At 40.8% G+C, this 27,499-nt stretch overlaps 14 protein-coding genes, 2 non-coding genes and 1 further gene across 16 annotated transcripts, besides 1 other annotated feature; 5 read left to right on the forward strand and 12 right to left on the reverse strand.

The window, feature by feature from the left end:
• Positions 1–6: 6 nt before the first annotated feature.
• On the reverse strand, positions 7–1,719 carry MTC4 (Mtc4p; the record flags this gene model as incomplete). The annotated part of the gene is made up of 1 exon (XM_003646222.1): positions 7–1,719. The coding sequence occupies one exon, from the start codon at positions 1,717–1,719 to the stop codon at positions 7–9; it is 1,713 nt and encodes a 570-aa protein (XP_003646270.1).
• Positions 1,720–1,882: 163 nt separating this feature from the next.
• On the forward strand, positions 1,883–2,425 carry TRS20 (TRAPP subunit TRS20; the record flags this gene model as incomplete). Its single annotated transcript, XM_003646223.1, has 1 exon — positions 1,883–2,425. The coding sequence occupies one exon, from the start codon at positions 1,883–1,885 to the stop codon at positions 2,423–2,425; it is 543 nt and encodes a 180-aa protein (XP_003646271.1).
• A 111-nt stretch (positions 2,426–2,536) lies between these two features.
• Positions 2,537–4,144, reverse strand: DSN1 (MIND complex subunit DSN1; the record flags this gene model as incomplete). The annotated part of the gene is made up of 1 exon (XM_003646224.1): positions 2,537–4,144. One exon carries the CDS (start codon positions 4,142–4,144, stop codon positions 2,537–2,539), a length of 1,608 nt encoding a protein of 535 aa, XP_003646272.1.
• A 370-nt stretch (positions 4,145–4,514) lies between these two features.
• SRB6 (Srb6p) lies at positions 4,515–4,892 on the reverse strand (the record flags this gene model as incomplete). The annotated part of the gene is made up of 1 exon (XM_003646225.1): positions 4,515–4,892. One exon carries the CDS (start codon positions 4,890–4,892, stop codon positions 4,515–4,517), a length of 378 nt encoding a protein of 125 aa, XP_003646273.1.
• A 687-nt stretch (positions 4,893–5,579) lies between these two features.
• Positions 5,580–6,041, reverse strand: DUT1 (bifunctional dITP/dUTP diphosphatase; the record flags this gene model as incomplete). The annotated part of the gene is made up of 1 exon (XM_003646226.1): positions 5,580–6,041. One exon carries the CDS (start codon positions 6,039–6,041, stop codon positions 5,580–5,582), a length of 462 nt encoding a protein of 153 aa, XP_003646274.1.
• Positions 6,042–6,334: 293 nt separating this feature from the next.
• Positions 6,335–9,925, reverse strand: AXL1 (Axl1p; the record flags this gene model as incomplete). The annotated part of the gene is made up of 1 exon (XM_003646227.1): positions 6,335–9,925. The coding sequence occupies one exon, from the start codon at positions 9,923–9,925 to the stop codon at positions 6,335–6,337; it is 3,591 nt and encodes a 1,196-aa protein (XP_003646275.1).
• Positions 9,926–10,258: 333 nt separating this feature from the next.
• On the reverse strand, positions 10,259–10,348 carry Ecym_4405. Its single transcript is given in 2 exon segments — positions 10,259–10,294; positions 10,310–10,348. It is a non-coding gene; the product is annotated as a tRNA-Tyr (tRNA).
• A 442-nt stretch (positions 10,349–10,790) lies between these two features.
• On the reverse strand, positions 10,791–11,543 carry RRP15 (rRNA-processing protein RRP15; the record flags this gene model as incomplete). The annotated part of the gene is made up of 1 exon (XM_003646228.1): positions 10,791–11,543. The coding sequence occupies one exon, from the start codon at positions 11,541–11,543 to the stop codon at positions 10,791–10,793; it is 753 nt and encodes a 250-aa protein (XP_003646276.1).
• A 775-nt stretch (positions 11,544–12,318) lies between these two features.
• KAR3 (Kar3p) lies at positions 12,319–14,454 on the forward strand (the record flags this gene model as incomplete). Its single annotated transcript, XM_003646229.1, has 1 exon — positions 12,319–14,454. The coding sequence occupies one exon, from the start codon at positions 12,319–12,321 to the stop codon at positions 14,452–14,454; it is 2,136 nt and encodes a 711-aa protein (XP_003646277.1).
• A 703-nt stretch (positions 14,455–15,157) lies between these two features.
• Positions 15,158–16,315, reverse strand: TAZ1 (lysophosphatidylcholine acyltransferase; the record flags this gene model as incomplete). Its single annotated transcript, XM_003646230.1, has 1 exon — positions 15,158–16,315. The coding sequence occupies one exon, from the start codon at positions 16,313–16,315 to the stop codon at positions 15,158–15,160; it is 1,158 nt and encodes a 385-aa protein (XP_003646278.1).
• A 215-nt stretch (positions 16,316–16,530) lies between these two features.
• On the forward strand, positions 16,531–17,391 carry LOA1 (lysophosphatidic acid acyltransferase LOA1; the record flags this gene model as incomplete). Its single annotated transcript, XM_003646231.1, has 1 exon — positions 16,531–17,391. The coding sequence occupies one exon, from the start codon at positions 16,531–16,533 to the stop codon at positions 17,389–17,391; it is 861 nt and encodes a 286-aa protein (XP_003646279.1).
• Positions 17,392–17,482: 91 nt separating this feature from the next.
• On the reverse strand, positions 17,483–18,624 carry Ecym_4410 (the record flags this gene model as incomplete).
• Positions 18,625–19,721: 1,097 nt separating this feature from the next.
• Positions 19,722–21,113, forward strand: MEP3 (ammonium permease MEP3; the record flags this gene model as incomplete). Its single annotated transcript, XM_003646232.1, has 1 exon — positions 19,722–21,113. The coding sequence occupies one exon, from the start codon at positions 19,722–19,724 to the stop codon at positions 21,111–21,113; it is 1,392 nt and encodes a 463-aa protein (XP_003646280.1).
• A 129-nt stretch (positions 21,114–21,242) lies between these two features.
• Ecym_4412 lies at positions 21,243–21,316 on the reverse strand. The gene has a single exon. It is a non-coding gene; the product is annotated as a tRNA-Asn (tRNA).
• A 261-nt stretch (positions 21,317–21,577) lies between these two features.
• Positions 21,578–21,758: a sequence feature (soloLTR - fragment).
• Positions 21,759–22,132: 374 nt separating this feature from the next.
• Positions 22,133–23,665, reverse strand: PPT1 (protein serine/threonine phosphatase; the record flags this gene model as incomplete). The annotated part of the gene is made up of 1 exon (XM_003646233.1): positions 22,133–23,665. One exon carries the CDS (start codon positions 23,663–23,665, stop codon positions 22,133–22,135), a length of 1,533 nt encoding a protein of 510 aa, XP_003646281.1.
• Positions 23,666–24,628: 963 nt separating this feature from the next.
• On the forward strand, positions 24,629–25,534 carry ALE2 (Ale2p; the record flags this gene model as incomplete). The annotated part of the gene is made up of 1 exon (XM_003646234.1): positions 24,629–25,534. The coding sequence occupies one exon, from the start codon at positions 24,629–24,631 to the stop codon at positions 25,532–25,534; it is 906 nt and encodes a 301-aa protein (XP_003646282.1).
• A 1,072-nt stretch (positions 25,535–26,606) lies between these two features.
• On the reverse strand, positions 26,607–27,335 carry Ecym_4415 (flavin reductase family protein; the record flags this gene model as incomplete). The annotated part of the gene is made up of 1 exon (XM_003646235.1): positions 26,607–27,335. The coding sequence occupies one exon, from the start codon at positions 27,333–27,335 to the stop codon at positions 26,607–26,609; it is 729 nt and encodes a 242-aa protein (XP_003646283.1).
• Positions 27,336–27,499: the final 164 nt, after the last annotated feature.

A 27,499-nucleotide genomic window follows, 5' to 3' on the forward strand; every position in this document is an offset into this window, starting at 1 on the left:
TTGTATTTAAAATAGAAGCAGCCACCTCAAACCCTTAAAGACTATAACAACAATGGACCGAATCGTCTTCATTGTGAAGAAGAAAAACCAAATTATCCAGAGAACTGAAACAATAGCACACTCTAAGAGTTTGTAGAGAAACTTTGGTATTGTTGTTCCATGGATATTTCGTATAATGCTTGACCGATCCATATCTTCTTGTAACTCCTTTACCCTGAGAGTCAGCGTTGTGTTAATTTCAGACAGAATTCTGTCACTATTCGAAACCAATGTATCTACTCTAACAGAGTATTCGTTCAAGAATAAACTTTCCCAAGTACGACACACCTCAAGTGCCTTATCTAAGCTCTCATCATACTCTTGCAACGAAATTTGACTCTTGGGTAGACATTCGGATATCTTAGTACATAAACGTTGGATTGTTTCTGAGTTATTAAGCATTGACTCCTCGCGTTCCTTGAAATTGTAATCCTTCTGCTTGATTAAATCATAAGTGCATTTTAAATACTTCGATTGCTTCATATGTAATATTAAGGTTGAGTTGGGATCCTGCATCGCAGAGCTTTGTGCCTGCGGACTTAAATTTGGTTCCTCGCTCAAACTCTCTAGTTTTTTCTTTAAACTTGCAATCTTTACCTGTCCAAATACACTACTAGTGCTGTAACTTCTTTGTTCATCAATTGGCGTTTTATATTGGGTCCTTAGACGTGTCAGGTCATCATCCACAACCATGAGCTGCGATTCTACCGATGACCTATTGGATTTCGCAGGAGATTTTGATAATCTCGAAAAGAGAGCGTTTTTTAAGCGTCTTCCAGACCTTGGGTGTAAATAATCACTCAACGTTACATCTGGTGTTAAATTGGCTGTAATTACCTGCAAGTAATCAGTCCCATTGCATTCTGCATCGATTTTTTCCAAGGAACAACCCTGATCCCCCAAATGACTTTTGTTCAAAGCTTGCTGTATGCCTTGTTCATTTTCTTCAGTATCCGTGGTAAGACCAATTTTAGGAATAGTTGGTACCATCGCAGTCTCGCTATGGTTGTTGTTGATGCTGCCATTATTCTGCTCATCAGAATCAACCCCGCTCACACTATCATTATGGCTCTGTTGACTATCGCGACGTTGAGAACCAAGATTCTTGCTTTTAAACCAATAACTACCATCAGGCTTTCTCAACTCATGCCAATGGCTCGCTCGCCATGTGCTATCTCTTGATTTCTCTTGTATATCCACAAACCACGGAAAGTGCTTATGCCGATGACTAAAATCTACTACCGCTATAACTGGTCTTTTTGATAAACTGACATACTTCTGCTCCAGACGCTTATACTTTTTCCTTAACTTCCTGTTCCTAATTGTCTGCAATGGATTGTACACACCCTCAAAACCCTCGAAGTCTTCTTTCAACTTCTCCTCCATCGTAGTCCTAATGGATTTATCTATAAACACATAAAACAGTTCTAAATACACTCTAGTCGCTTCAGCCTTTTCCCTGGTCTTCCTGCTACAATTGAACACTCTTTCTGGGGGTCGAGGAAACGTTGCATTTCCATAACCAACCGGTTCCCTGGAAAGGGGTTGATCAATATTGACGTTCATATCCCTCATAAACCCACTTTTAATATCCAGCAACAATTTCGTAGCATTATACAAGTCCTTTTTATGATGGTTCAGTTCAATATCTTTATTATCTAGCCCACTAATAGGATTCATACCTTCATCTGTGATAATTATTACTCTCTCAATTAAGATTTTAACTAAAGGTTCTAGATGTTGAATAAGTAGTTCCAGAATAACAAAAGTTCAAAAATTTAATGCTCTAAATTATGCCAGCAGGAAAACAGACAAGATAGTAATTATAAAATACACTTATCAGATGCCGCCATTTTACTTTGCCATAATTGGTCATAAGGATACTCCGATTTATGAGGCTGAGTTTACCTCTCTCCAGCAGTCATTCCCTCCTAACTTGAAGGAATTGAATCCATTCATTCTACATGCCTCCTTGGACATAATAGAAGATCTACAATGGCAAACTACAAGTTCTAACTCTTCAACTTATAATAATAGCAATACCATTAGTGGTAATAGTACATCATTCCTGAGATCAAGACATAGTCATAGTGGGGTATATGGCCCAGGTAATTGCTACTTATCCAAGGTGGATCATTTTTATGGACTAGTGATTACGGCTTACATAACATATGGGAATATGAAGTTTGTTTTAATCCATGGGAACAACAATTCATCAGCAGTTTCTAGTGTTGATGATAACGTAGTCAAGAATTTCTATCAGGAAGTTCATGAATTATACATCAAGACGTCGATGAACCCATTTTATGAGGTGGATAGGCCAATTACCAGTCCCATATTTGATTCCAAGGTCAAGGCTCTCGCAAAGAAATATTTAACAAAGTAGTAGTAGTAATGATATAATTAAATATGATTAATACCAAAAAAACAACATCGGACAAACATATCAATTGATACACTCAACAACTGTCAATGTTACGTTACATATGTGTAAGTTCTAATTTTGTATTTGTTGATCCCAATTCGAGAGTGTTCTGGAAAGACTAACGAGTAATTTTCGAGTTTGCTTCTTGTTGTCTTTGGCTTTGTGAGTGTTATTTTTTACAGATAAACACCTGGAAATTTTGTTTGATTTTAGATTTAACACATCGCCCAGTAACTTAGCATGAGAAGCTAAGAGATGTGAGGAGGCTTGGAATCTATCCATGCGTTGTACGAACTTTAATTTAATGTCTTGAGAATCTGGAATAGCTGGCAATTCTAAATCGGGTACTGAAATTACTTCCTTGCCGATGGGTTTCGTACCCACGGATATCCAGATATTCTGGTACTTCTCCTTATCTAATTCGGTTGACCATAGATCTATCTCCGATCTGAGGTTCGAAAGCTTTTCCTGCAATATTTTGAGATTTTCCAAGTTTTGTATATTCTTTTCATTTGGAATTTTGATCGTTCTTCTTCGTTTCCTAATTACACTGCTGTGCATTCGTGCGACACCATCACCCTCGTCATCTTCGTTGAATAATTCACGCAAAACGGTGTCTTCGGTATCATCAGGATTAAATTCAATATCCTTTACATCCTTACAATCCCAATCCATATCGATTTTCCCCTTACGCAAGTCCTGTACAAATTCCTTTATTATCACCATACTTATCCTCTGGGGACTCACGTAAGTGGACGCATGATCCTTTGCCACACGATAAGCATCCATTCCTTCTAACCTCCTCAAACATCGGATCATACACCAATTGAATAACTGCCTAGTTCGCAAACCACGCCCAAAGGACGTGTTTCCAATGTGCCTGTAGAAATCTGACTCCGGTACATCCTTGTGCGGCGATATAATCTCAGATTTCATCACGTCGACATTCTTATCTTCGCCTTGAAATGATAGCATTGACAACCGCCTCCCTCGCTGCGACATTATCGATCTCCTCCGATCTCTAGAATTCCTTGGATCCCTACTTTCGTGTGAATAATGAGGGGGGTACATAGCAGAAGGTATCACCAATTGATTATTACCCATAGAAGCAGCCAAGTGAGGGAAAAAAGGTTGTGTAGAGGTATTAGGATACCCCTGCATAGAAGATGGTATGTTCTCTATCTGCCGTTGTGGAGATGTAGGCATAGGCATCATAGGGGGAGGCATAGGATAATAATACATGTATGGCATATATTGTGGTGGAGGCATAACGGCAGCCTGCTGTCTACCCTGCGGGGATTGCATATACTGGCTCGGCCCGCCCATCTGAACCTGCTGCGGAATCGGCTGCGGGACCTGCATAGAACTGTTGAAGTTATCCATCCATTTTGCATTCTGTATATCTTGAAGAGAATCTAATCGATCTCCTAAAGCACTATGCTTTCTCCTACGGCGTTTGAATTTAAAGTCTTCATCCGTCTCAAAACTAGATTGAGGCTTCACCCTTGAATACTCATCTTCAATATCTTCTTCTTCTTCCTGACTTTGCGTAGACCTAATATTACTGTGGCTGTTGTGCTTTAAATCACTTGGTTCAGTTGGTAAAGTATGCACTTTTAAACCATGTATACCTGACCTTCTTCTCTGAGGTGTTCTAGAATATGATCGTTCTTCACTCATAGAAGATAGATCGATTCAACACAGTTATCTAGTACAAATGAGTCCTTGACGTGTGTGTGGGCAATACTATGTGGTTGTGTTCTCGTCGCGAATTAGAGTATTAAACTGCTTTTCATTTCTGTTTACAATCAAAAACTTGATATTTTCGTGTGGTGCGATAATACACCGCTAAAGCTTTAAAAGCTGTAAGATGGCCTAAATATGGTAGGTTTGGAGGGCTATGGAGGATTCCCAGGTACTGCTAAAGGCTGGGGTTGTGGTTTATGGATATTCTAAACGTATCCATTTGAAACAATGTGCTTTGGGAGGTGACAGACACTTTTTCAGTTTTAAATAGGAACATGAATGAAATATAAGTGGGTGTCTAACTTCAAGCACGAGGGGGGCCGAAAATTTCGTTAAGCGCTCGGTCCAGCATTGCTTCACATTTTTCATAATCCATCTTGGTTTCTCTCTGCTTATCTTTGTCTGGCACCTGTCCTAGAACCCATGTTTCTCTGATGGATCTTGTAATAATCAACAGATCTTGAATTCCTTTGATAAGTTGCATAGTCTGGGAGTGGACCATTAAAATACTTGTTGTGGCAAGCGATGCTGTAGAAGAACTAGATATCTCGGTGGCATTTCCTTCTGATGAATCTGCTGAGCCAGGGTCATCAATTGATGAAAGTCTGACCAGCTGGGACAACGTTTGGGCTAAGGTTTCTGTGGTACGGTCTAATTTGTCCAGAAGTGCCTGGTTACTCATTGTGGCTGTTTTTGGAGTGTCGTTAAAGTCTTTGAGCTAATTTTACCCTTGGTTAAACGAGCATTGATCTCTATGGCCGCCCAAATATTTGCTTGTAAGAAACTGGCCATCTCTTTATACAATATGCTCCACAATTAGTGAAAACTAGAATATTCCATCACGTGATTAGCTGCCGGATTCACGTGATATAATCAAAAGTGTTACGGAGCCTGGGGGAGGTGAGAGAATTACATTGAACATGCATTCTCCTAGGACATTCAATAGGATATCCGGTGAATATGAAGGACTTCTTCTAATTATACAACGGTGCTGGATATTTGACATCTGCTTCCTAGGATACGACCGCGCACGGGATTCAAGATATTGCCTCCTATAAATGCTGCCGCTGGGCATTGAGAAGCATATTCACTGTCGACAGGAAACCGCATCCAAGGCGAACTAGAAGAACATGCTTTTCATTTGTTCCTATATTTAACCCACTCTTTGCTGGTTCTGTCAAACGGAGTGCCAGTGTCATATCGACGTTGGGACGGCCCTGGAAAATATTACTTCGCATCGTGATCACGTGATATACAATACTAAAACGTTATGGGTAATACATTTACATATATGTATACATGTGAGTGTGTACTGTTGTTGGAGAATAGTAACGTATCAATGTCCTGTTTCTGATTAGGTTGTGGTGGATTATTTCCCAGTAGAGCCAAATCCACCTTCACCTCTGGTAGTTTCCTCGAGTGATTCAACGACAACCACTTTAGCATCGTCAACAATCCTTTCTAAGATCAGTTGAGCAACCCGATCTCCCTTCTGGATTTTAAATTCTTCATCTGTATGGTTGAAGAGTGCAATCTTAACTTCACCAGTGTAGTCTCTATCGATTACACCAGCACCGGTGTCTATTCCATGCTTCACAGCCAATCCAGATCTTGGTGCTATCCTTCCATACGTTCCAACTGGAACAGTAAAAGAAATATCTGTAGCGACTAATGCCCTGCCTCTAGCTGGAATTGTTGTTTCTTTCGAAGCAAAGATATCGTAACCAGCTGCGGACGCTGAGCCCCTCGTTGGTGCGGTAGCGTCATTAGAAAGCAATTTAACTTTTAAGTCACTTGCGTTTAGTTGTTGTTGGTAACTCATATCAAGCATAAAGGATATATTTGGGTATATGAGGAACTGTTGAGATCTCTTCGGATGTGTTAAAGAAATGTTATATCTATAAAGGTTCTTCTCTTTTCCAAATATGACAGTTTTTTAACGCGTCTACTACAGAAGGACGCGTTTTTAAAGGTTTAAATTACTACTACTGTCTTATCAGAAATGAAACATACTTATAAATAACAATCCTACTTGTTGAGCACAGTACACTGTGTATATGTGTTTGAATACACTACTCCATGCTAGTTATCTTACATCAAAAGTCAAAGCTGAGCATTAACCTTCTATACGCGGTAGGAATTCACGTCTGTGACTTCTATCAAAGGAACCGCAGGTGCTACAGTTTGGCTCATCGCTTGCAGAGTCCCAGACGTACCTGTAGGGGTAGCACTAGTCTTAGCAGCGGAACCTGGGGGTTTGTTGCTTGCCTGTTTCACAATTTCCTTGACTATAGCTGTTAATAACTTTATGCTTTCTCCCCGAACTCTGAAGTAGCTGAAAAGATGCTTTAACAAGACAGTTGGTTTCCCACCAGATTTTACTATTATGCTTTTAAGATCTTCACTTGGGATATTGAATCCCTTCATCTTCAAGAAGGATTCTATCTGTAAAAACATCATTTTACTTTGAACTTCATCTTTACTCATTGGACTTGTAACCATGACTGACATTTTGGCTCTGCTCTTCGAGTAAACGCTAATCTTTTCATGGAAAAATGCCATGTACTCTCTTAGGGTCAAATTTCTAATAGTTTTCGCATTGATAGGTTCATCTTCCTCTTCGAAATTGTATCTTCTGTAACTTATTTGATTTCTTATGCGCTTATGAGATTTCATTGCCATACTGCCGTTTTGGCTTCCACTGCGAACGTTAGCTTCAATTTGACTCATTAGGTTTGCGGGACCTGATGTTTTCTCAATCTTGCTTAAAGAGTTACTTTCAACTAATCGGAGGAATTTATTCAAATAATTCATCTTGAATTGCTCATTGTTCAATTTCATAAGCACCATACTTTCTAAATAAGATAGATATTCATCGATCTTTTTCTCCAAATATTCGGGTGGATTGCTTGACATTGTTGTAATATGCAATCCTACAGTATCGGAGAGTACCCTGAGACCACCTAATACAACGTAACCAATCTGTTTCTTTCCTCTTAAATCGGGCACCAGCGTCATAGACATTAAAAACTCTGTAAAAACAGTTAAGGTATATGCGTAGTTGTTATCTCTAGTACCCGTTTGAATAAAATAGACAATACTATTGTTTGGATCGTCATGAGACCCCGATTTCTTCACACATAAGTTACTCCCTCGAGGTATGAAGTGAGTAGTAGGCTCAACTAAGATATTCTTGCCGGTTTCTAAACTGGACATATGATGCGTTAGTTTGGCATCCACACAATCATTCACCTTGTCTGCGAGCGATAAATCTGACCCTTGGACCAATAAATTTAAATAATTTCTTCCATTAATGAAAAGTTTCATGAACTGGACAAAAGACTCCATGTCTATATCTTCCAGAGCATTTAATCTGTCCTCTAAAGTCCACATACAGCCTTCTAAAACAATTAAAAGACCTAAACTTGCAAGGGTGGCACAATTTTCACTTGCAGCCTCTTCATACTTAGTCCTCACCATAACTCTTGCTCTCCTAAACATTCCTTTGGAAATTTCCACCGAATCTTCCCCAAGCTCAAGCAAAGAGTCAAGTATAATATTCAAGATCCCCATGATACCTTCTGTAAATCCAGACAAGGTGATTCCAAGTCTAACATCTCCCTTGGATGATAAGGAAAGCTCGTATGTATAGCCTGCACGTTCTGCTGGATATAGAACTGGAGATATGATTGAAAAGAGTAACTGCCCTAAAATTTCAAGTTGCATTGTATATTCTGGCGCGGGCTTTAAGGTTGTACTAATGACCTCCAGGCTGACAATGCTCTTGGATTTGAAGGATAGATTTATATCTTCCTCTTTGGTCCACAGCTCGTAAAAGGCATTTTTACCAGCCAAGCTGGGAGTGGTTTGTAGTAAGTCTGATTGTGTAACTATGAATAACGACGAATTCTCAGATTGGGCAGACGCTGCCAAAAGCGCTTTCTTGATGTATGAAAGCTTGTGACCAACAGGAACTAAAAACTGATTTGGGGAAGGAATATGAAATTCATATTCATTATCAATAGCTTCTAGTTCTGTTATTTCAATGTATGCTTTCAAGTAGTCATATTCGTAATGGGTATCAGCGGTTAGTTGCATACTATTTGAATAGAAAGGGCATTTGGAAAGAGGTCCAAGCATTATCATCTTAACGTTTTCTATTGTTGTAAATTCTTTAACAAATGTCTGGAATTTAATTGCTTGGCCCCTCCACCAATCCGTTGAGTTTTGTGACTCAGAGTAGCTACCAATCTTTTGAATACGGGGATCATTACAATCAAACATAAGCCCCGATGTTTTCAAAATGAATGGCGGCGGTACCACAGATAGATCCTGCATCAATTGATCACATAGCTCTGCACAACGTTCCATTGGTGATCTTTCCACGTCTTGGTAAAGAAACTTCAAAAGATCGATGGAATTTAATTCACTTAAATATTGACCTATTTTCGATAAAGAAGTGTCCAAAATTGTGTTAACTGTGTACTTCCAAAACAAAGGAACAATAATGGATACATTGGCCCAGCCATAATTGGTTAAATGCAATTGTAAAATCAATCCATCATCATTCACTGCAAAAGAAGACGAAAATGCCAAAAGATCACTAATATAGTTATTTTGTCTGAGGAAATGGCAAAAAGACCCATATCCTTCATCACCTATAATATCACACCATGCCTTCGTATATGTGGCAATTTCTTTATCCGTAAATCTAGTAGAAAGATAGTTAACTGGGAAAATAAATCGTATCACCGGCGGCTTTTTAGACTGTATCATCATGGAATTATATTTGGGCCTTGGGGTGAACACAGGCTCCTTAGAATAACGGGGCAACCATGTATCCTTGAGAATTCTGGATTCATCTAAGCTAGCCAAAGTTGAGGAAGTATCTACGCTGCTTGTTATGGAATTCGAGCTTCGCCAAGATTTTAATTTCAAGGGAGAAGAAGTCGGTGACCCAGCGGCAGCAGATCCTGGAATATCACCAAATTTTAACTGAGCCAACTTGCTTAGTTGATTCAACGACTGAGAGCCTCTGATACATACCACCATCTTCTCAGCGCGGAAATGTTCCTTGAAGTATTTAATCAACTCTGTCTTCAAATTAAGCTTATTTACTCTAGGCATATTCGTTAACGTGAACACATTACCAGTCGAGAAATGACTGAAAGGATGATTCTCATTGGCAAGTAGTCTCGTAGCATGATATAACATCTTGGATAACGTGGACTTATTCCCCATATGCTCACTATGGATGGCATAAATTTCCTTGTTAACCAATATGTCATGAAATACAGGCTCCTTGAAGGACGCAGCAAGAATATCGATTAGCTGCTCAAATACATGCAGTTCCGCTGAGGTAGTATGAGGAACTTCAAAGTAAAAAGATGTCTGCTCCCCAGTAGTGTGCGCATTTTTCGAACCATTGTTCCTGGTTAATGATTCATGGAAGAAATTGGGCTCAGGATATTTCTTCGACCCCGAAGATAGAACCATATGTTCGCAGAAATGCGCAAGACCTGGAAGCTCCGGTGGATCATTATGAGAACCAGTTGCAACCGAAATAGCGCATGAAGCTATGGTCTCTGAAGGGTCTGAGATTAATAAAGCCAACAAATTATTACTTAATTGGATGATTCGGTGAGACCGCTTCGAAGAAGAAATAGGTGTGTAAAGTGTCACATCAAAGAAAACCGGTTTCTTGTTTAATGTCATACTTGAAATTTAACACCTTCTGCGAAATTATATTTATAGTAACCCTTTTTGAGCAATTTTATCAAAATTTTATTGTTATAATAGCCTAGTAGAATGGGTTACCATGTTGTCCGGTTTTAACGTACGTTTCACTTACATATCCATATATATATAACTTTAATAATCAAAGCCCATCCTCTGAGGCTCTTGGTTTATCCGCATGAATAGATAACCAACTAAGGTACACTTTTTTGCTTTAGTCCTTGTGTCTGCTATCATGCGCAAAAAGAAAATGCCTCGAGGACTTAAATTCTAACATATGCGTAACAATAGGTTTCTCAAAGAGAAAAGGAATCTCCCGGGGGTGAGTCGAACACCCGATCTCCAGATTACAAATCTTGCAAATTACAGTCTGGCGCCTTAAACCAACTTGGCTACCGAGAGGAGGATTTCAGCGTGCTGACTGAGTCAAATATGTATTTAATAATGATCGTTGTTCGCACGTGATGGTTTTAAATGAGACGCAGACGGGCAGTTGTTATTAAGCTACTTATGAAGAATCTTCACTGCATAACAAATTTATATTTAAAAATACAAGCTTCTTGTTGTCTTGCCTTTTGAATTCTTTGCGCTGATTAGTTCTGCTGTTTATAAGGCACAACAGGCCAACCGTATATATTTATCTATCTATATATGTATGTGTGTATAATAAATCAGCAATTTCGGTTTACGGCGGTGGTACTTCCAATGAGCACAGCATGGCTACTCTATTTTTCTGGCCTTTCACGACACACAAAATGTTATATTCTACGTTGCTGGCTGTTGTTTGTATGTACCATGCTTCAATATTATCTACAAATTATTTTTACTCCCGGGAGTTAGACATCTAGCTGTTCCCAGCGGCTTTCACCAAGTCCAAAAACTTTTCCTTCGAGACTTCAGTCAATATGGTCTTTCTTTCAGCTGCATTTTTAACCGTCGACAGCGTCTCTTGGACTTCTCTCTCGGTTTTCACTTGTGTAGACAAAATTGCATTGAACAACTTTACCACTCCCTTTTGTGCAATTTTCCTCAGGTTCCGTTCTTTTTCTAAAACCTTCGTGATCCGCTCTGAATCTTCCCCAGCTGCTACTGTAGGGATGATCTCCGTATTCCTAGTCTTATTTAACATCTGTTTCTTTTGGGCAAGCAGTGCCTTTTTGGCTTTTAGCTCCAGTTTGTCTGCCTCGCTTTTTTTCAATACCCTCTTGTTTCTGGCTAAAATTGGGTTTACACGGTCATACGCCTTTAGATGAGATCCCAAAATATTGGAAAGCGCATTCGAGAATGATTCGGACCCATCATCATGTTTAGACTTCGACGATTTCTTACTTTTTGAGAAGTCGTACTCATCCTCCTCGCCGTCCTCACCCTCCTCCTCGCCGTCCTCACCCTCCTCTTCGCCTCCAGACGACGAGGACGAGCCCTGATCCAAATCCGACTCATCTCCTACCACAGAATCACCATCTGAAGAAGATTCATTGCCGGAAATCACCTCCTCATCCTGCAAACCACTGCCACGCTTCTGACCTTTGTCCTCGGATTCGTTAAGCTTCCTCTTTTTCCTATCCGAAACACTAATACCGCCCTTGGACGCCATCTTTCTATCTATAATGTAACCCCAGTACCACTCCTAAGCCTAATCCAATACCAGATATCTCTCCAACTACGAAAAGCTCCTCAAACTTGCACCACTTGAGTGTGAGACCTCATCTCATCATTCTGCCAGAGTTCTTTTGGCTTAAAAAATTTCCATGATGAGCTCCAGCTAGTATTAAGTGACATTTGAACATTTCAACTCGAACCTCTAGTCAGCAATGAATTAAAACCACATAATTGAGAAACATAATGAAGAAGCTGATTCCTGATTCTATCTCTTCCAGTACTATTATTTAGATTCTTCTACATGCACCAAGCATCTTCAAGCGTATTTATCGTATTGTTTTGTGTTGGTGTCAGCGTCACGCAAGCGCACTCTTTCCGCCAAGGGAAGACTTTCCTCTTGAGACGCCATACAGGCACGGTTGTGGCGGCTGAGTGCCAAATAACTGTCTGTTAAGGCATTGAAGTTGTAGGATGTGTGTTCTATCAATAAGTGTGAAGTTTTAAAGTAATAGGTAGAAGGTTCTGTAGTGTGATCTGTATTTTTGCCCTCTCTGATTTCAGTTAGTACGAAACGTTTCTGTAACTCAACTTAATCACACGAAAACAAAAGACCTTATAACTAAAACAAACGCGAAGTACGTATAGTAATACAAAAGATATAAACGCAGGAGAATTAGGGACTTGCAATTAGTGCTACAGGTGGGTTTCTATCTTTTTTTTGGTTTTTGGGTTTCTGATCCTTCGAGGTATACAAAGGGTTTCAATTACTGATGACTGCACCTACTACTCCTAATAAGCAACGTGATTATGGTCATATGCCATCTTCGCCGTCGCTGATTCCATCGCCTAGGAATGCTTCGTATTCGCCTAAGTACCAGCCACGGTCTGAAGAGATAGATGAAAGTCGTATCAAAGTGCTTAATCCTGTGGATACCAACCAAATCATTAGTTCTACCAAGCAGCATCTGCAACAGCACAAAGAACCACACAGTCACATGACGCATTTTTATCGTGAGAATGTTAAGCAGTTGACATATTTGCAAGATAATTTGATGCTGAAGAAGCAGAAATTGGATCTTGTGCGAGATGAGATGGTTTCCACCAGGGCGAAGGTGGACACTCTTGAGTTGAAGTTGGAAAAGTTGAAGGAGGATAAGCGTTCGAAAGAACAGGAAGTTCTGCTAAAGGAGAATGAATTGAAGAGCCTACGTGATGAGTCTGAAACCAAGAAGAAGTTTATGTTGCAAGGTCATGATTTACAGTTGCAACAGGTGAAGAGCAGAAAGGAGGCGGAATTGAATTCGTTGCAATCTAGTTATAGAAGTAGATGGGATAGGACGAAATTTCTGAAAGTTCAGCAGTTCGATGTAGAGCGGGATGAAACGTTGGCGGAGGTTGTGGAATTGAGAAAGTTGGTTGAAGAAAGCGAGATGCATCTAAAGAAGCTGCTTCAAGATAACGAATCTAAGGATAGAGAGCAGAAGGAAATTTGGTTGAGGAATTTCCAAAATGATTGGAAACGAACTATCCAGGACAATGAGGCAGCTTCGGGTGAAATAGAAAGATTGCAGAAGCAAGTTAAAAATGAATTAAAGCCAAAGCTAAGGTCCCAAGAAGAGGAGATTATATTACTCAAGGAAACTTTGAAACAACTTCGGAAGAAACTGGACGCATCAAAGGCGCTGAGTGTATCTCTCTCTGATAAAATAAATCTCACTACCTTAGGTATTAAGAATTCGCTGAAGATCCGTAGAGAGTTGAAAGACTATATTGAAACATCTAAGAGAGAAATGAACCAAATTCGCGAAATATTGATCAAAGAAGAGACCATGAGACGAAAATTGCATAATGAACTTCAAGAGCTACGCGGTAATATTCGAGTATATTGTAGGATACGACCACCGTTATTAGCTGAATCTCAGGACACTTCTCACTTTCATATTGAGAAGTTTAATGAATCTAAGGGGTTTCAAGCTCTTACAATTAAACGTGAAAACGGTAGATGTTTTTCTTACAATTTTCATTTTGATAAAATATTTGAGCCGCACAATACCAATGCAGACGTATTTCAAGAAATATGTCAATTGGTGCAATGTTCGTTAGATGGTTATAATGTTTGTATATTTGCATATGGACAAACAGGTTCTGGTAAAACTTACACTATGTTAAACCCAGGAGATGGTATGATTCCAATGACTTTATCCCATATATTTCAATGGACTGAAGACCTAATGGAACACGGCTGGCGTTATGAAATGGACTGTGAATATATTGAAATTTATAATGAGACCATTCTGGATTTATTGCGTGAATTCAATAGTAATGATAATATCGATGATATTCTGGAATCTCAAAAGCACGAAATTAGACACGACCACGATAATCACGCCACATCTATCACAAATGTAACCAAAATGAAAATGACTTCCCAAGAACAAGTTGACAGTATGTTAAAGAGGGCCTCACGTATGCGCTCAACTGCATGTACGCGATCTAATGAACGTTCCTCTAGATCACATAGCGTATTTATGGTTCATATTAATGGTCATAATGACCAAACAGGTGAAGTCTCGCACGGAAAATTAAATTTAATTGATTTGGCTGGATCTGAACGCATTAACTCATCACTAGTGACTGGTGATAGACTAAGGGAAACACAGAACATTAACAAGTCTTTAAGCTGTCTAGGTGACGTTATTTATGCATTGAATTCACCTGACGCGGCAAAACGACATATTCCATTTAGAAATTCGAAGCTTACCTATCTGTTGCAGTACAGTTTAATTGGTGATTCAAAAACTTTAATGTTTGTTAATATTCCATCTGATCAGAAACACACTAATGAAACATTAAACTCCTTGAGGTTTGCATCTAAGGTCAATTCGACCAAAATGACCAAGAGATGAACTGATTTTTTTTCTTGCGTATTATTCCTGAAAACGAAAAGATATTTCATTAATCAGGTATGAATTAAAGTGCCTGTGAATTATTTGTCCAACCAACTACTGGAATCCTTTACAAATTAAGGTGAAGAGTATTTGACACATCTTTTTTGTCTTCAAAATAAAGTAAGAATAGTGGGTAAGCATATTTTGAGTCAGAAAGCTTTTATGGATTGCGTCCCAAGAAATTCGCTACAGGGAAACTTCATTTGTTCTAATTAGCAGTCTGTTCCTGGGCTGATATCCGCATATTTACACATAAAATAGGCAGTGCCAACGCAGATGATACGAATTTATGCGAACTAACTCGAAATTAACCGATTACAGAAGATAATTCCTTAACTTCATAAAATGGTGGACAATGGAGTGCAAATCTTACGAATCTGAAAATGTTCCAATTATTTTCTAATTACAAGAGGTTATAGAAACTCTATATCTGTATCATAATACAGATAATTACGGCTATTTTAAAGCTTGGTTTTCAGAAATTATACTGTTGAATTAAGCTAGTGTGTAGAAAGTCTATCTGGCTACTAACCGTGACATAAAGACGGCACTATACTTTTTTTGTATTAATTTATATAATGTACAAGAATTTTATTGAAATAGACCAAAAGGGAATGTCGGCTACTTGGTCTAATGGTCTTCATCACTATTGTTACTTTGATCAACTTTTTTTGTCTTCGTCTTTACAGCTGGCCTGTAATCTCCGTATTGCCCAATTCTTGCCAATAAACTTTACATCCTGCGCAGATGCACCTTCCGTTTCAGTATAACGTCTCCACCACTCGGGTGACTTGAATCTCGTATCCTCTTGAGGAAGCTTGCATTCTTGATGTCGAATTTTCGCGACATGTTCCCTCAATTCTGCAGCTAATCGAGACCGCAAATCCTCAGCCTCCTTTCCAGTACGCAGCTCTGGGGTTAAATCGGTGGGATTCTTTGGATCATGATACTTTTCAAGAAGTCTTCTCCACTCTTCCCTATATTTTTCAATAATACCATCGTCAATTGGGTCTCCCACAGTAATTTTTATTTCAGCTCCAAAATTCCTTGGCAAATATCTTTCTACTACTGTATCCGCAGCAGATTCTGGTGCTATTTTCTCAAACCCAGTACCAAATATTGGAACGATAATTGGGGCCTTGGTACTTTCTAAAACCATTCTAGCAACACCCCACTTAAAATACCTCATCGAATTGGAATGCGGCGCTTGCAACTGCAAAACAAATCCCTCTGGGAAAACATGTAGCCAAGAAGGTTTATCCCTAGCAATCGGTGAAACATAAGATACTTTCTTGATAGACTGCACAAATTCAGGAGCCTTCATTGTTCTTTCCCGGTAGGGCTCCCATTCCAAATCTAACGTGTCATCAGGTGAAAGTAGCCTGATTGAAGCATCTATGGATCCCTGGAAAGGTCCCGCACCAAATCTATCAGTAGCCAATACTTTACCCAACGAGAAGAATGTTGACAAGAACCTATTTTGAAAACAAATGTTGCGTGCACCTAAGCACCATCTAACTTGATCAAAATCTTTGTATATCCGCCATGGGAACACACCCCATAAAAACGGATCATCCACCACAGACATATGATTCATAATCGTCACTAACCCTCGGTTTTCATTTACGGTTCTAGCTAGTGCTGTTTCTAGCTTTTCAAAGTTAAATAATTCCACATTGTAGCACATAGAAAGCACTAATTTAGAGACTGCAATAGTCAGCAAGCACGTACCATGAGAAGCCCACCTCCAAAGTCTAGACCTTTCACTATAATTAGATAGTACCTCATCTCCACGGTTCAATACACCCGGAAGTGACATAGTAGTGTATATTGCTTCGTATTAACTTTTCTCGTTTACAACTTCGATGATGTTGATGATGAGATGCCCGAGCTGGCTACCAAAAGCTTTTTTGTCACGTTTTAAGTTATGATGTTAAATGTGATGATATACAGTGCAAAGTGAGAGCAGTAAACCCTAACGTGCTGCAATATTGTAGCTACAGTTTGCATTAATAATTGAATATTGGATCTATAATGGAGAAGTATACTAATTGGATGGATAAAGGTACAGGTATTAAGCCTTTCATTCCCATCAAGTCACCAAGGGCGAAATTTGGATCGTGTATGGTTTTGATGGTTAAAGGAATAATTGTTTTGCCACTGGCACTGTTATGGATGCTTCTTCAACTCACTGGAGTTGGTTCGAAGGTACTTGGCACTGCCATTATGAAATTTTTGTTTGGATGGAGTTCACAGATACATGTTGAAGGTGTCAAAAGGAGTGATATTTCGAACAAGCACATGCCTGAAGCTAATAGGTTGTATATCGTGAACTATATATCGCCGTTGGATGGGATTTTTCTTTCTTTGATATCACAAGCACCAGTAGTATTGTTGGTGCCTAGGCGTGACAAGTTATATTGGTTCACACCATGGCAGCTTTTCAAATTTACGTTGGGCGGTGCGTTGGACATACCAAAAGGCCAGCCACATATTGAAGATCCAAAGCTCTTGAAAGCAGATTCTGCCTTTTTTATTCTGGCTGAGGGTACAACATCTACGGGAAGGACTGTCCTCCCATTCGAACTGGGGGAGGACACATTTTCACTACTTACCAAGGAGGCGTATAGCAAAGTCTATCCTGTAAGCTTGAGTTTAACGGCTGCACCGTTATGCACGCCAGTAGCCATTGGGTTTTGGAAGTATCTCAGCTATTTGTCGGCACACAAAGTCTGCTATAAGTGCAGGATTATGCATCCAGTAAATAAGGCAGATCTGGCGACTCTACGTGTTACATTAGTCGGGGGCGACAAGTACATGTTAGTGGGTAAGAATATGAACCTTGAATCTAAGAAGAAGTTTGTGAATGTATGGACTGCGGAAAACTATCCTTGAAAAGGATTTTAAAAAAAATACATATATAATAAACATTTCATCCTCCTTCTTTATTTTGTTTTGCCTTTTTAGTGAATATTTGACCTACATTTTAGAAGTACCTGTTTGTTTCTGAAGTCTCCCTAAGTTCACCGTCAAAGACCCATTGTATGCCGATGGGATCTGGGACCTTTCCCTGTGGAAGCTGCCAGTGACCTTCCACAGGTTGCATAAACACGGAGTCGTTAGACTTCTGGAACCGATATTGAAGGAGAATCACCAACGGAACGAGAAAATCCTGTAGGACCTGTTTCAAAAAGGGATGCAGTCCTGCAACCTGGCGAGCAAATGTTTTGGCACTCTTGTTTTAATTTTTCGCTGCCAATTCAACAGCTTGGATTTTGTCCTCTGCCGTAATCCTCCATCTTTCAGCGTCATCAGGTACTCCCTTGAAACCATATTGGCCTTCAATAGTTTCGATGTCGCCTCTTCAAGCATCCCGAGAGCAACCCCACACTCATTTTTATTGTAACGATCCATAGAAAACAATACTAATGACAAAATATCCAAAAACGTCGACAGTGCCCGCGTGTATTCAGCAAGTTCAGTAACCTCCAGTTGTCGACATAATTGGTGGCATCCTAATGCAAGTTTTCCATACGCAGCAGAATGACTAGAAAGCGTCTCCAGATCAGAGTCTTGCAATGTCAACAAATCATCATATTTGCTCCCTTGCTTTATCAACGTCTCGTGCAACTTTGATATTGTTAAGATTACTACGCGCACCTGCTGACTCAACGTCCAGGTTTGCATATAGGCGTTTACTACAGAGATCATCTCCGGCGATTTAGCTGCAATCCCTGTATCGATTAGAAATTCAGTTAACCCAATCGCCCGCTTCCCCATGCTCGTGCTCGATCGCCAAGCCTCGCCGCTGCATCCCTCACCTCCATCACAATAAGCTCGTTCCACAAGCTCCTGCGCCAACTCCTCGAACTTACATGACATCTGCAACACTGAATATACAATCTCCATCTCCACAACTTCATCCCTGATCTCACCACCATAATAGCACCGCAGTAGCCCATTTACATAGCCACTCCAGTTATCTAACTGCTGCGTAATGCTACCACCGCCGTCAATCCCGTCAATGCCCTTTGTTGCTGTACGACGCAAAACAATCAGATCAGCTGTTAGCGACCGAGGCTCTTCCCGTGGTAAATTCAAAACCAATTTTGAGGTAATCAGAATCATCACCACCTAACATCTCATCAACAACATTTTCTTCAAACCATCAAAAGAATCCGTGCTTTTCCCTGGGCCTCTCTCCCTCCTCCCCTTCCCACACTATCCGATAATTTTTCAATATAGCAATATATATAATGTTCAACGGGTATATGATGCAGCTGCTTACACGACTCCCGTACACCACACACAACCCAGACGCACATCCTCGAGAAATAAACCTATTACGTAATCTCATTATCATACACCACGAATGTTTTGTTTGTTTTTGTTTTGTTTTTTGTCGCCTCTCGAAGCTTTCCGTCTCGAGGAAAACCGGCTTCTCATTGGCCACCGTACGGTGGCCAATGAGAAGCCGCGTTGTCGCGGCAACCGTATCCAGTAATCGCGTAAATCACCTGATCTGGGAAATGCTTGTTCCTTGAGAGCCCACAAAGAAAAATGCCGTCCACCGTCGGTGCTAGTGCCAGTACGTCTTCCCCTATAGTCATCTCTTGCTGGTAACTAAAGCTTTACTAACAGCACAAAATAATTAAAAACGTATTGGTTTCGAGCTCCAGATATTTTTCCTGATAAGATATGATAATGTTATGCCGTTATGTAAACAAAACGTAGTAATGATACAGTTCCTTATCTTGTTCTTGCTGCGCGAGCGGGCAGCTGCCCGCGCTTGAACTATATAGGCGCCAATGAACTGAAAATAGCGGGAAAAGCGTCTTCTATGTAGCGATAGAGTTTCAGAACAGCTTTTACTTGCTTATGCTGACGAATCGGTTGTATTAGAGCAGAGCAATGGGTTCCTGTAGCTTGTCTTGTGAAAAATTGGAGTTAAAAAGGGCTAAAAGGTAGCCTATATAGGTAACGATGGTATAACCGGATCTTTCAAGGGCCATATTGAGTTTTTGAGGGCATTTATATATATATATTTATATATATATGTATGTGCGTGTGTGTGTATGTGTATATGTGGAATTTATAAAGGCGACGACGGTTTGATATAAGGGACTTAATAGTAACTATTTTTTTTGATAATAATAGTAAGTGACATATAGTGATATTTTGTGGAAGAGGGTACTATTGCAACGGGTGAATCTGAAGATTTTAATATGGTGTATGTTTGGAATGAGACGTATGATAGTGCTGCAGTGGGGTTTATATTTATGGGCAGTGTGCTAGTTTTCTTTATGGTACCTGGTCTAGGGTTTTTATATTCTGGGTTGGCGCGACGTAAGTCAGCTCTTTCGTTGATATGGGCAGTTTTGATGGCGGGTATTGTGGGTATTATACAGTGGTATATTTGGGGGTTTTCGTTAGCATTTTCTTCTACAGCGGAGAATAATAAGTTTATTGGTAATCTTGATTCGTTTGGGATGCGAAATGTCTATGGGAAGGTGAGTGAGAATGCGGAGTATCCCGAGCTTGTGTTTGCTATATTCCAAGGGTTATTTATGTGTGTTACGTTGGCAATTATTGCAGGGGCAGTTGCAGAGAGAGGTAGGTTGCTGCCGCATATGGTGTTTTTGTTCTGTTTTGCGACGTTGGTATATTGTCCCGTTACTTATTGGATCTGGGCCTCCGGTGGGTGGGCTTATCAGTGGGGGGTGCTCGATTGGGCTGGGGGTGGGCCAGTTGAGATTTTGTCGGCGGTTGGAGGGTTTGTTTACTCTTACTTCTTGGGTAAACGGCGTGAGAATCTGTTGATTAATTTCAGACCTCATAATGTGTCGATGGTGACGTTGGGTACTTCAATTCTTTGGGTTGGGTGGCTAGGTTTTAACGGGTGCACGGCGCTGTCGCCAAACTTGAGGGCGGTGTACGCGCTGATGAATACCAATATCAGTGCTGCAATGGGCGGGATGGCGTGGTGTTTGGTGGACTATCGTCTTGAACGCAAATTGTCCACGGTTGGGTTGTGTTCCGGTGTTATCTGCGGTCTAGTTGCAGCTACACCATCGTCAGGATGTATAACACTCTACGGTTCGCTTATCCAAGGCATCGTGGCAGGGATTGTCTGCAACTTTTCTACCAAGATTAAATACTATCTGCACGTCGATGATGCAATGGATATCTTGGCTGAGCACGGCATCGCCGGCATTGTTGGTTTGATCTTCAACGCGCTGTTCTCTGCAGACTGGGTGTTAGGTATGGATGGAGCAACTGAACATGACGGCGGCTGGTTAACGCATAACTGGAAACAAATGTACAAGCAGCTAGCATATGTAGCTGCCGTTTCCGCTTACAGTATAGTCGTCACTTCATTAATTTGTATGTTGATTAACAGAATTCCAGGTCTGGCGCTGCGCGCTTCTCATGAAGCTGAAGAACACGGAATGGACGAAGACCAGATAGGTGAGTTTGCCTACGATTACGTAGAAGTTAGAAGGGATTACTTCTCCTGGGGGATGCAAAACGAGCAAGCATCGCAATCGGCCACCGCTAGTTCCCTTGAGCAAGCTGAAAAGGCACATCAGCAAGATACTAATGCCAAGGAGCAGTAACATATATACATCCATATACCCACAGACTTGTGCGAATTGGTACAACTAATCTAATATTTATATGTAGATGTACTGTCAGCTCAATGCATCATTTTGAATTGTAAAAAATTGGCTATTGTTCACCTTATTCGACCTCGGTGAGGATTGAACTCACGATCTTGCGATTAACAGTCGCACGCCTTAACCAGCTTGGCCACGAAGTCTTGTTGCAATCCGCTGACAATGCCGAATGATTGGTGCTATGATCCACTCGACTCAACTGTCGTTTGTCGTAAAATCAAAAGAGAAGCCAGTAGACAGCGACAACCAAGCTAAGAAGCAGCGTATCAGAGCTGTCAGGCCGATATGAGGCTGATAGTCACTGTGAGGATGCCAGCGTGAAACCCACAATGATGTATCAGTGTGAAACCTACAATCGTGTGTGTCAGTATGAAACCACCGATGACTACTTTAAGTAAGCCCAGGTAGGACAACAGAAAGTATATAAGGAGACCCCAGCTAGCTAGATTAGATTAGATACTAGGTCCAGCTAGAACCGGAGAGGGTAGTTGAGCCAGATTAGAGACTATATAAACAGTAACTGATCATCAACCTAAGTATTAGCTGGCACGTGATGAGAAGTTCAACTTGGCACGTGACCTCAACATTTGTAAGAGATCCCAACTCCGAGGAACGTTCGAAACTTGGTTGGAAAATGTATTGGGGAGGCAGGAGGGCCTTCTTGAATCTAATAGAATGGATTCAGAGGTTCGTCTAATAAGATAGAATTGATCTCAGAATTATACAGTAAGACCGAAGGTCAGATGATAGTATTGCTACAAAGATCACATGTGAAGTACAAAGCACGGCATTATTTCGATGAATAATGGTGATGTTAACTATACATCAGGGATTTTTTATCTTGTTATTAATATATTAATATCTAGGTAAGAAAATATATATTGAATTGTATGCATATATATACATATACATCATTCGCAGTAACATCAAACTATTCTCATTCCATCACATCCCCAAACCTAGAAACCAAGGCCACCATTCGAGTAAGCCATGGGTTTTATATCCGGATGCTGCACAGCAGAAAAGGTCTCCACGTACAAATCCTCATCATCGTTGCCCAATTCACCTTTATTTCCTGCTCCTGGAACAACGTGCACAATACCCCCCAAATTACCTTGCATGTCGCAGTAGTTAGGAGCACTAAACACAGTTATAAGTTTACCGCCGTGTTCAAATTGCACACCACCCATCCGTACTTCGTGGGACCGCATAACCTTCTTCAGCTTATTCTTGGCCAAAAACGCCGCTGTCACATCAGGACCAAACGCATACCCAAGCCCCCGCTGCGACGGACCTAAACCATCCGCAGCCTGAGGATCAGACCACAACAATTCCATAAAAGCACCATCACGAGGCGGTTGATGAAACCGATCAATACCCTTTAAATCCTCTAACGTCACCTCCGCATCGCTCACAAGCCCACCGTGCATTACCAAATAATCCCCATTGATCACAGTCGCAAGAGGTAACGATTCAAAACTCTCGGCAAACAAATTAAAAATCCGTTGAGAATATTTGTACTTGCATTCATCCTCAAAACCATACACTTTATTCATATTGTTGGTTTCATGATTACCACGATTCAGAAAAAACCTCTCAGGATATAAAATCTTGAGACAGTAAAACAAAATCGCAACCTCACAAGACCAAGACCCTCGGTCTACAAAATCTCCATTGAACAAATACGTATGGTCCTCATCAACCTTGCCAAACTGCCGAAACAAGTTTAAAACATCATACAACTGCCCATGTGTATCTCCACAAACCGAAATCTTCTTCCCATGTCGGCTGCTCTCAAGCTCTACAACCGTAGGCTCCGCGGCAAAAAGACTTTCCGCATGCGAAATGATCCCCGCAACATATTCCTTAGGCAGACGTTTGCCCTTCAAGAACACTTCATTAACCACATAAGATATGAACACTTGGCTCATATTGCACACCCGCACGCCTGCTGCTCCGCCTGCCGCATCTCTAACCTGCTCCAATTCTAACTCTATTCCTCCATATTTACCAACATCCGTATTTCCTGCAAACATCTCCAACGACAACGTCTTACACAACCGCTGCTGCTCCTCATTCCCGCCCGAGGCCCTAATAGCCTTCTCAAACCGCTCCCGGCGTATCATTCTTTCACAAGCTAGTAATGTCCGTTTGGCTGTCGCCTCCCCCGGCTTCACCCGTAGAACCACCTCAAGATCTCGCTTGGCTGAAATAAAATCTTGCAACCCTGCATAAGCCATCCCACGCCTATGATATCCCTTGACATTACTTGAATCTAATTCGATCGCCTTGGAGCTATCCTCGAGCGCGCTTTGAAACCTATCCAGCTTGAGATTCGCAAGTGCTCTATTGGAGAAGAAGATCGATTGGCATCCATCAAGCTCGATTGCCTTCGTATAAGCTTCTATGGCCTGTCCATAATCCTTAGATGCAACGAACTTATTACCTTGGTCCTTGTACTCTAAGGCCTCTGGTACTATAGTTAAAGTCATGTGATTTTAATTATCAGTTAATGGATAATGCATGGGGAGGTATACATCTGGTTGGAGAGACGATTTTATTTCCTGAGACTGGGGAGGAGCCGCGGCAGCGGACGGTTCCAGCGGGGGCCAGGCGGGCCCCCGCTGGAAATGGGGAGAACGGGCCGGGCGGTCCGGCGGGCTGGGCTGGACGGGCTAGGCTGGACGGCGCGCGCCAGGCGGAGGAGCCTGGCGGAGGATCCGCCTGGCGCGCCGGACTGATAGGGAACGTCAGGCAAGCCCTAAACGGCGGCAAAACAGCGTCGACACAATTTCCTTCGAGCATGGGTGCGGAGGAGGCTCTCGCTTCCTCAGATTCAGGTTCTTTGGGGGCGGAACAGTTCTGCCAGAGCATGGGCCCTGGCTCTGTCTCCTCGCCACATGGACGCCTGCATGGATCAATGGGAGGAGTGAGCAGGCCGGGTAATCGAGGTGGGTGGGCGGGTCACGTGGGTCACGTGTTGTGGGGACTCTGCATAGTGCAGGCATTCTGTCATGCGTGCTGTCCTTTGGCCATTGTTTCTCGAGCAGAAACAGGCAGATTTTATGGCGCAAGTTTAATGGAGAGAGATGTTGTAGGTATAGAAGGTGCCGGGGATTAAGCTGTACTCGAATGAGTCGTGACTGGCAGCATGAGTTATTGTGTAGACCGGGCGTTGTTCGTGATTAAAATTTCATGTTCGAGATTTCTTGTAGTCATAAAAGTTTTGTTATATAGTTCCATTTAGATAGATTAGCAGTAAGAGTAGTAGCAGTAGCAGTAATAGGTGTTACGACGCACAAAAAAGCCTACAAGCACAAGGAGATTTGGTGTTAGAGTACTGTGAGTGTGACAAGAAAATAGGGCATTGACAAGTGTCCTCCTCATTTTGTTGGTCATAGAATAAGATATAAGTAAAAAATCAAAATATTGCAGTACAGTTTACATAAAGTATGATGAATCCGGTACAATTCCTAATTGAATTACCGCCACATCCGTTGTTCACAAAGGGGGTATTACCATTTTTAGAGCATTATGGTATTGTCAGGTCACAGGTACTATTGGATTACCTGCCTTTGATCACTTATGTTGGTTTATTCTACCATTGTTGGTATCTTCTGGGTAAGCACGTGATTTTTCCATGGTTGGTAAAAGTAACCAAGACTAATCGGCCACAGTGGTTGCTTGCTCAGAGTGCAGTGCATTTAGTGTCAGTCGTACAATCTTTTGTGATTCTATCGTTGTGCTATCGGTCGTATCCATTGCACACGAGAGTAACTCACCCGACTGCAGTTGACCGTGTTTTTGAAATTACTGAAACAAACTGTGTTGTTGCGTCATTTGCTATTGGCTATTTTGTTTGGGATACCATAATCTCTTTTGTGCATAGTTCGTTTCCTTTTGTGTTGCATGGCGCTGTGTCTAGTACTGTGTTCCTTATTGGGATGAAGCCGTACATTAATTACTATGGAGCCATGTTCCTTTGGTTTGAGCTTTCAAATCCGTTTCTCAATCTTCGTTGGTTCCTTGCACATTTTATGTCTGATGATGTTATAGCACGTCACCCTCGTCTTTCGAGGATGTGCTCTATGTTGAAGTTCGTCAATGATGTGGTGTTCATCACTGTGTTCTTCGGAGCTAGAATCGTTTATGGTTACTACAAAATAGTGGAGCTTGCACTTGACTTTTACTCCGTCCGGCATCATCCCAACTTCCTTCCGTTGGAGACTGCATTTATCCTAATAGGCAATCTTATCTTGGACCTGCTTAACGCTATTTGGTTCTGGACCATGCTAAAGATTGCGAAACGTACGATATCTAAAAGATACAAGCCCACCAAGTCCTTGTATAAATCCACATGAGTACCGGTAATATAAGTATAACTAAATAGTTGATATAACAATATATGAAGCTAAATTAGGTAAGATTATACACTATAAGTTAACCAATCCCCACTACAAGCATTCGATAAATATTATAGGCAGTATGCTGGTGCATTGTAATAGTAATTGTTTCCAATACCGTATATATATATATATAAGAACCCCTCCTATGTGTCACATTGATTTGTTCTCTGGGCGAAGATTTGTTCTTAATGCTTATGTCATGATATGTCGTCTCGCTGCAAGATCTGTTTTTAGATTTTCCTCGAGACCCTGCGATGTTCCTGCTGCGTATTGGAACGCTGAATAAGGACATTTACAGAGATTTCAGCGAAACGTAATACATTATTAAAAGGTCCCAGTTATATCTGTGTGTGCATCATATTTCAAATATAATATGTAATAGAGTAAACTATCTAGCAGAAATATTCGAGTTTTGCATTGTAAAAAGCAAGATATTTCGGAATTTATCCGCTTTTGCTGGTAATGCACCTGATATTCTAGTCAAAATGCTATTAAATAGTATATTAAAATTGTTCAAGCACATCTATGAATGTGTGACATAGTATGGATATGTAGCTTACTAGTAAGTTCTCTTGTCTAGGCTAAATCTGTGGGTTGTTATTTATTTAATGACTGCACGACTGCACACTAGTAATTATAATGTGTACGTTCTTGTCTACAGATAACATTTAGCAACCATTGAACAGTTAGCATTTGTCATCGTCAATGATCTTTCGATTACACTAGATGTTGCCGCATTCCGGTGAATAGATTAACGTAGTTTATATAGTTAATGCTTCTATAAACCTGGAGTACAAGGGTTATGAACACTCCCTTTTGTATACTGTATGCAGCCAAAAACATCTGTGTCCACACTCCTCATCTTGCCGCAGTGCACCATCATTATATTCGACATAGTGTTGAACATTAAGATGCTGATCATATCGTTTATACGACAGATAAATATATATTTCGTAATAATATATTTCATTAAAAAAGTTCGGCTCCTTTTCCCCGCTTAAAGATCAGCAAGTATGCTTGAGTTCTCCTACACAATCGGATTTCCTATCTTGTAGAACTGTCTATTGAAATATACTAGTCCACCAGTCTTTTGTTCCTTATTGATTTCATTTACTCGACCGCTATCTGGTGAGCATATCTCTTCTACCTGCCCAACCCATATCTCATGATCACCTACTTGAAAACAACGGATGCTCTCACAAATGATTACTCTCTCCGCGCTCGTAAGTATTGGAAGACTCAATGACTTGGCATCAACTTTTGTATCATTACAGAGAGCTTCATCCTTCTCCCAATCTATCTTCGCATCCTCCTCGCAAATAATCGTTGGAATTGGATTCGTGGCTCGGCATTCCACATCGTACATCAAATAATCCTTTCCCTCAACAAGAAGATCAAAAGGCCTGGTCGGAACAAACTCATCATTGCATCCCTTAATAGCACCCTTGCTAAACAGCTTCGCCATATTAACACTATGCTGCGTGGGAGACATCAAATGCAATGCAAATTTCTTCATCTTATGTATCTCTTGGGATGTAAAACTCGGCACCTGTAGATTAAACTGAACCATCGGCCTGGGATTTATCGATAAAGACGTAACACTACCCAAAGTTACCCCCTTCATATTCGAGGTGGTTAATATCATGGCCTGGCTTGAAATTCGACTCATTGTCTCTTTAAACCTCTGCTGCGTTATTTCATGACTATATCTTCGACAACCATATCGCTGCAGCTTGACAAATAACCGTTTCGACATCACCGCTGACCTAAAACGTACAAACCGAGATATCACCTGTTATAAACTTATCTCAAGCGCCGTCCCACCTCGGATCCAACCTTTAAGAGTCCTTCAATCCTCTAACAAATTTGCTGCTTTAAAGCTTTTAACTTCTCAGCTTGCTGCTTCAGGTACTTTAGCAA

The sequence above is a fragment of the Eremothecium cymbalariae genome, chromosome 4 (genome assembly GCF_000235365.1).
Source record: "Eremothecium cymbalariae DBVPG#7215 chromosome 4, complete sequence".
Taxonomy (NCBI): Eukaryota; Fungi; Ascomycota; class Saccharomycetes; order Saccharomycetales; family Saccharomycetaceae; genus Eremothecium; species Eremothecium cymbalariae.